General features: G+C 42.8%; 1 protein-coding gene across 2 annotated transcripts; it reads left to right on the plus strand.

Annotated features, from left to right (window-relative positions):
• Nucleotides 1–750: 750 nt before the first annotated feature.
• On the plus strand, nucleotides 751–5,970 carry dph3 (diphthamide biosynthesis 3). Of its 2 annotated transcripts, XR_008723629.1 has the most exons (4): nucleotides 751–1,081; nucleotides 3,636–3,710; nucleotides 4,917–5,064; nucleotides 5,574–5,970. XR_008723629.1 is itself a non-coding variant. In XM_055637112.1 (3 exons), the coding sequence occupies exons 1-3, from the start codon at nucleotides 974–976 to the stop codon at nucleotides 4,983–4,985; spliced, it is 252 nt and encodes an 83-aa protein (XP_055493087.1). In that variant the 5' UTR covers nucleotides 752–973; the 3' UTR covers nucleotides 4,986–5,970. The 2 variants fall into 2 exon arrangements, 1 of the variants encoding a protein (XP_055493087.1); XM_055637112.1 differs by having other exon boundaries at nucleotides 752–1,081; nucleotides 4,917–5,970.
• The last annotated feature ends 1,324 nt before the right edge of the window (nucleotides 5,971–7,294 follow it).

The raw sequence follows: 7,294 nt of genomic DNA on the forward strand, positions 1-7,294 counted from the left end.
GGGCCGTACATCGCCCGGCGCGGCTTCATGGCCGTGGGACATTCCAGCGCCCGCCGGGGGCTCCAACATTGTGACTTTTAGACCGGGAGTAGGGCCGTACATCGCCCCGCGCGGCCTAAAATGGCCGTGGGACTTATCATCGCCCGCCTGGGGCTTCGACATCGGGAGAGACATGGAGAACAGGGGAGAGAAAAGACTTTGCCTTCCATCACAGTGGATCCACTGTGATGGATGTTTGTGTGAATTAAATTGTGTGTATGTCTAGGAAATTGTCTTTGTTTGTATGGCTGTGGAAACAGAATTTCGTTTGAGCCTCACTGAGGCTCAAATGACAATAAATGGTATTGTATTGTATTGTCATATCATACGATGTTTGCATATCCTGTTGTGCTGCAGCGTCAAAAATTAATTGTTCTTATTGGGACATGTGACAATAAAACACTCTTGACTCTTGAGTTGCTCCAACACTCTGTGAAACATCACCTGCCCATGTTCTCCAGAGATGCTGCTGCTGCTGCCCAGAGATGCAGCATCTGTGCTGCTGCTGCCCAGAGATGCAGCATCTGTGCTGCTGCTGCCCAGAGATGATGCTTGCTACAGCTATCCTGTGGCAGCTGTCGCTGCTGCCTGTCCCGCCGAGTTGCTCCAACACTCCGTATCTCTCCCATTACGCGATGTCCTATTGGCCGTGAGCGCGTTCAGCGGTTGGACGAGACTCCCTTTGCCTGTGGGCGCGTGGTTGGACGGTTGCCGCGCCTGCGCAGTGCCGGCTAGTGGGGCCGGAGCCGTTGGCCACGAGTCTGCGCAGCCGGTCACAGGGTCGGGGCCGCGCGCTGGAGCTGCCGCTAAAGTGTGAAACGAATGAGTCGCCGCTGAGTTGTGTGAAGCGGGGAAGCGGATCGTAGCCCGTGTGGCTGCACTCGAGGTCGGCGGGAGTTGGAGCCGATCGGCAGCGGGGTCGAGCTGGGCCGCAATGTCGGTGTTTCACGACGAGGTGGAGATCGAGGATTTCGAGTTCGACGAGGAGACGGAGAGCTATTTCTACCCATGTCCGTGCGGGGACAAGTTCATCATCAGTAAGGTGCCAGCACACAACCTGCCATTGAGAGCCTGTGACTAATGTGGGCTGCCGCATGGTTGCAAGTCTTGTCCCAGCTGAGGCCCAAGTGAAGGCCCTGCCCTCTGTCTATCCCAGTGATTCAGTTTAGTTTAGTGTGTAGCAAGGAACTAGAGGCTGGTTTACACCGAAGATAGACACATAATGTTGCAGTGACTCAGCGGGACAGACAACATCTCTGGAGAGAAGGAATGGGAGACGTTTCGGGTCGAGACCCTTCTTCAGACTGGTTTACATGTCACAAGTACTGAGGTACAGTGAACAGCTTTTGTTGTGTACTAATCAGTCAACGGAAAGACTATACATGATTACATTCGAGCCATTCAAAGTGTACAGATCCATGATAAGGGATTAACGTTTAGTGTAAAAAAGGGAGAGTAATGCAAAATCTTGGAGTAACTTTGTGCTGGAGCCAGGCAGCATCTGTGGAAGGAAAGGATAGAAGAAGTGTCCTGACCCGAAATGTCACCAAATTCTCCGTCCAATTCTCCAGAGCGAGATACAAAATGCTGGAGTGACTCAATGGTATAGACAGCATCAGTGGAGAGAAGGAATGGGTGACGAATGGCTGCTGAAGGGTCTTGTCGCGCAATGTCACCCATTCCTTCTCTCCAGAGATGTTGCCTGACCCACTGAGTTACTCCAGCATTTTGTGTCAGTCTTAGCAATGGGTGAAGCTTTGGGTTGAGACCCATCTTCAGCCTAAGTGTCAGGGAGAGGGGATCTAGAAATATGGACGGGTAAGGTGTGAAAACAACAGATCAAAGCAGACAATGACCAAGGAAATGTAGAATGGTTCATTGTTGGCTGAGGGAAAGGTGACAACGAGGCATGCAAGAGGGATGGAGAGAGGGAAAGCAAGGGTTACTTAAATTTAGAGAAATCAATATTCATACCCCAAGAAAAATATGAGGTGCTGTTCCTGCAATTTGTGTTTGGCCTCACTCTGACAGCAGAGGAGGCCCACAACAGAAAGGTCAATATGGGAATGGGAGGAGGTGTGTACAACCGTACACAAAATATGGGAATGGGAGGAGGTGTTGTGTACAAAGTATTTAGCAACCGGGAGATTGCGTAGGCCTCGGTGGACTGAGCGAAGGTGTTCAGCAAAATGATCACCGAGCAAGCTCTTGGTCTCGCCAATATCTAAGAGTCTGCACCTGGAACAGCAGATACAGGAGGTGAGGTTGGAGGAGGTGCAAGTGATCCTCTGCCTAACCTGAAAGAACTGTTGGGGTTCTTGGGAGTCAAGGGAGGAGGTATAGGGTCAAGTGTTGCATCTCCTGCAGTTGCAGGGGAAAGTACCTGGGGCTGGGGTGTTTTTTGTGAGAAGGGATGAGTTAACCAGGGAGTTGTGGATGTAATAATGGTCTTTGCGGTAGGCGGAGAGGGGTGGAGATGGGAAGATGTGGCTTGTGGTCGAATCCCGTTGGAGGTGGCAAATGTATCAGAGGATTATGTGCTGTATGCAACGGCTGATGTGGTGAAAGGCGAGAACTAGGGGCACTCTCCCTATTGTGACGGTGGAGGAGAGGGACTAATAGGGGAGCTGCGGGATATTGAGCAGACCCGTGTGATATCGAGCAGACTCCTCGTCTACAATGAAAGAGGGGCACCCCCATTCCCTAAAGAATGAGGACATCTCAGATGTCCTGGTATGGAACACCTAATCTTGGGCGTGGACAGGAATTGGGAGTAGGGGATAGAATATTTGCAGGAGGCAGGGTGGCTAGTCTGGATAGTCCGGCTGAGTTGCTCCAGCACTTTGTGTGCTTTTGTGTAAGCCAGCATCTACAGTTCCTTTCTACATTTGCAGTTCCATGTTTCTCTCCTGAAATTAAGGCTTTGCTTTCCAAGATCTTTCCAAGTTCCAGCACTTTGATTTGCTGAAGATTCCAGCACCTGCATTCGCCATTTTTAATTTATTTCATATTTCCTCGATCCAAGTATTTTCTTTTGATAACCCTTTAAAAGTATATGCAAGCAAGATCAGACTATCACAGTTATCTTTCCTGTTCCATAATCTTGCAGCCATTTGAAAAACTGAAATCTACTGATTTTCCATCATGTCCCTCCTGAATTATCAGATTTGAGAGGCCAAGGTGAAAAAATGTATATCTATCCAATATATGACTATATTATATGCATAATTCCATTGTGCATATAATATAGCCATATATTTCAATGTGCTTCACAGTATACTTATTGGAACAGTTCACACCACATAGATATTGGAAAAGTAATCAAAATGTTGATCAAAGTATGCTAAAAGGGGTATCAAATGAGAAAAAGGTTTATTAAAAAAAATAAGCCTATATCCTTGGCACATGATTAAACAACCAGAGTGGTAGAATTGATTATATTCTTGCCTGATGGAATAACAATAATTGGAGGAATGCTGACATATTGACGGGTTAAACTGCTGGCGGAGAATAGATGTGATACCTGGAAAAACATGGAGCAATTTGAAAACAAGAATTTTTAAGGAGATATTATTTAACAAGTGGCATTTTCGCAGGAGGATCTAGAAAATGGCGAAGAAGTCGCAACATGTCCAAGTTGTTCTTTGATTATCAAAGTCATTTATGATAAAGTAAGTTATCTTTTGAATAATACTCAAAATGACCAAAGTTCTACTGCTTGCTTTGACAAAAGAAATTTGCACGTTTTTTGAAAATTACTATCTATTTGCATGATGATCTCTGATATAACCACATCACTGTTCTTAAGTCATTATCACTGTGGCTTCAGCGAAACATTTCAACAGCAGTTTGGGGAGGTGATACAATAAATAATATAGTTAGAAACTCATCTGAGTTTCATCTAATCTTAATCTGTTACTCAGTATCTGCAGTGCTGATGTACTTTGTCGAAGCTTCAAGAGAGAATTAAATCTACTGAGTTGTCACTGACACTCTCATTTATTTCCCTCAACTTTTCTGTCATAAATACTGCTTTTTTTTTTTCTCATCTTACTGACTGCTTGCAGCTTTTATTTCCATTTTGAACAACTGTCATGTTTTAGTTTTGTTAATAACTATGATGTTCTATTGGTATTTGAACCCTAACTGCATATAAATTCTATTAAAGATCTTGCCATTAACTGTATTCTTTCCCCTTGCGCTTCAACCTTCCAAATTGCAACCCCTTGCACTTGCTCGGATTAAACTCCATATGCTATTTTTCTGCCTCTCGTATAGCTGATCTATATCCCGCTGTATACTTTGACAGCTTTTCACATGCATTAATTTTGGTATCATCTGCATATTTATGAAACGACCGATCTACATAATTTATTTATACAGAGTTGTTTCTGGACTGTATGATTTAATAACCGCTCTAAGGTGTTTTGAGGTATTCTAGAGTTGTGAAACATGCCAGTTAAATGCACAGTCATCTGCTATGTCGCTCTTCCAGGGAGATGCTAAATGCATTTTGTTGTCTCTGTACTGTACACTGACAATGACAATTAAAATTGAATCTGAATCTGAATTGAAGACATTTCACTGCCTGTCCTCTACTGATTTCTTGTTATGACTTCAGGATTTCAATTGTTCCTGTGAAGTTGATCTATTACCTTTAGATAGGTGCAGTCTGAGGAAAAAAAATAGTGTTCCTACTGTTTTCCAGTGGATTATGATTCTGTATTTAGGACATTTTAGTGAGTGCCCTGGTGACTGCCTTTACTGATCTACTTTTCTTTTAAGTGTAAAAATTAATATTCTGCTAATCTCTGCCAATATCTTTAAGTTAATTATAAATGATTTGCGTGTAAATTGTCTTGTTTATTATTCCTTAGGACCAGTTTATGTCTGGAGAACTAGTGGGCATGGTGACCATGGACAAACTCGAAAAACTCAAGTGCTGATTTTGAAGAGGCTGTAGTCCTGATGATCCTTTGTTTTTTTAAGGACTGGACATTGGATTATGAATTACAGTAACAACATGTAAGAATTGAATAGTTTTATGGATTTATATTTTATTTATGCAAATTACAGATGGACGTTTGGTATGCTATATAGGATTTGACAGTTATTATTGGGAATCCAAGAAAATATAAGCCTTTGAGTTGGGACGAAACACAAGATAAACATAAGGCTGAGGCTTGCCCAGGAGAAAATATGGGTAAAATGGTTTGTTTCTTTTTCTGGGTATAATTTCTTGGAGTTGTAAAGCTGTGGCTGAATACATTTCTATACTTTAAGACTGACTACTAGAAATGAGCAACTCGTTATTTTAAGCAGGAAGGCCAAATATATGATCTGACTTACTTTACCTGGGAGGGTTCAGCTATGAGCTATTGCTCCTGAACATGTGCAATAATGTATTTATTTTTATAACGATTTGCTTTTCTGAAAGTTATAATACAGGTGTGAAAAAAAAACGTTTATTATACCATCCATTTGTGAAATGATTAATTGCTTGTGATTTATTCAATAATGTTTGATATTTGCAGAAATCTATAAATTGACTGAAGATTTCAAGAAATTATTGCTATCATGGAACTGCTTACTGCTGCTGAAGGCTTTGAGATAATTTGTGATCTGGCAGTTTCATGGAAAATGTAATTTTGTTTAAACCCCAGGATAATTTGATTTCATAATCTTCACTACTATTTCGACAAATGCTAAATTAAAATTTTGAATATTTTATGAAGATAAACTTGCCTTGTTTTTTCATCCAGTATTCAGAGCTTGTTACAATGGTTGAATGTGGGTTTGGTTCATAAACTCTACTGATACAAACTAAAAGGTGTGTGATCAAATACTGTTTTGAACCAGACTTTGGATGTGTTTGTCACATGATGTTTTGGGATTTTATGCAATATTTTAATTTAAAAAAAGTTCACTCACTTATTGGTATGTTTTTTTTTTGAAAAGTGGTACCTTTCAGTCATAAAATAACACTGACCCTCTAATAGAATTTTGTCAGGGAAGTTCAGCTAGTTAATTTGTTGGTGGTTGTTTAGTATGGCTGTTTCATAGAAACATAGAAATTAGGTGCAGGAGTAGGCCATTCGGCCCTTCGAGCCTGCACCGCCATTTAATATGATCATGGCTGATCATCCAACTCAGTATCCCGTACCTGCCTTCTCTCCATACCCTCTGATCCCCTTGGCCACAAGGGCCACATCTAACTCCCTCTTAAATATAGCCAATGAACTGGCCTCAACTACCCTCTGTGGCAGAGAGTTCCAGAGCTTCACCACTCTCTGTGTGAAAAAAAGTTCTCCTCATCTCGGTTTTAAAGGATTTCCCCCTTATCCTTAAGCTGTGACCCCTTGTCCTGGACTTCCCCCAACATCGGGAACAATCTTCCTGCATCTAGCCTGTCCAACCCCTTAAGAATTTTGTAAGTTTCTATAAGATCCCCTCTCAATCTACTAAATTCTAGAGAATATATAAACCAAGTCTATCCAGTCTTTCTTCATAAGACAGTCCTGACATCCCAGGAATCAGTCTGGTGAATCTTCTCTGCACTCCCTCTATGGCAATAATGTCCTTCCTCAGATTTGGAGACCAAAACTGCACGCAATACTCCAGGTGTGGTCTCACCAAGACCCTGTACAACTGCAGTAGAACCTCCCTGCTCCTATACTCAAATCCTCTTGCTATGAAAGCCAACATACCATTCGCTTTCTTTACTGCCTGCTGCACCTGCATGCCTACCTTCAATGACTGGTGTACCATGACACCCAGGTCTCGCTGCATCTCCCCCTTTCCCAATCGGCCACCGTTTAGATAATAATCTGCTTTCCCGTTTTTGCCACCAAAATGGATAACCTCACATTTATCCACATTAAACTGCATCTGCCAAACATTTGCCCACTCACCCAGCCTATCCAAGTCACCTTGCAGTCTCCTAGCATCCTCCTCACACCTAACACTGCCCCCCAGCTTAGTGTCATCCGTAAACTTGGAGATATTGCCTTCAATTCCATCATCCAGATCATTAATATATATTGTAAATAGCTGGGGTCCCAGTACTGAGCCTTGCGGTACCCCACTAGTCACCGCCTGCCATTGTGAAAAGGACCCGTTTACTCCTACTCTTTGCTTCCTGTTTGCCAGCCAGTTCTCTATCCACATCAATACTGAACCCCCAATGCCATGTGCTTTAAGTTTGTATACTAATCTCTTGTCGGGACCTTGTCGAAAGCCTTCTGGAAGTCCAAGT

The sequence above is a fragment of the Leucoraja erinacea genome, chromosome 6, assembly GCF_028641065.1.
Source record: "Leucoraja erinacea ecotype New England chromosome 6, Leri_hhj_1, whole genome shotgun sequence".
Taxonomy (NCBI): domain Eukaryota; kingdom Metazoa; phylum Chordata; class Chondrichthyes; order Rajiformes; family Rajidae; genus Leucoraja; species Leucoraja erinaceus.

Excerpts from the sequence above, each read along its gene's own strand:
- dph3 (XM_055637112.1), top strand. The coding sequence starts at position 974 with ATGTCGGTGTTTCACGACGAGGTGGAGATCGAGGATTTCGAGTTCGAC. Across the intron at positions 1,082-3,635 it reads ACAAGTTCATCATCAGTAAG|GAGGATCTAGAAAATGGCGA; the intron begins GTGCCAGCACAC and ends GCATTTTCGCAG. Across the intron at positions 3,711-4,916 it reads TCAAAGTCATTTATGATAAA|GACCAGTTTATGTCTGGAGA; the intron begins GTAAGTTATCTT and ends ATTATTCCTTAG.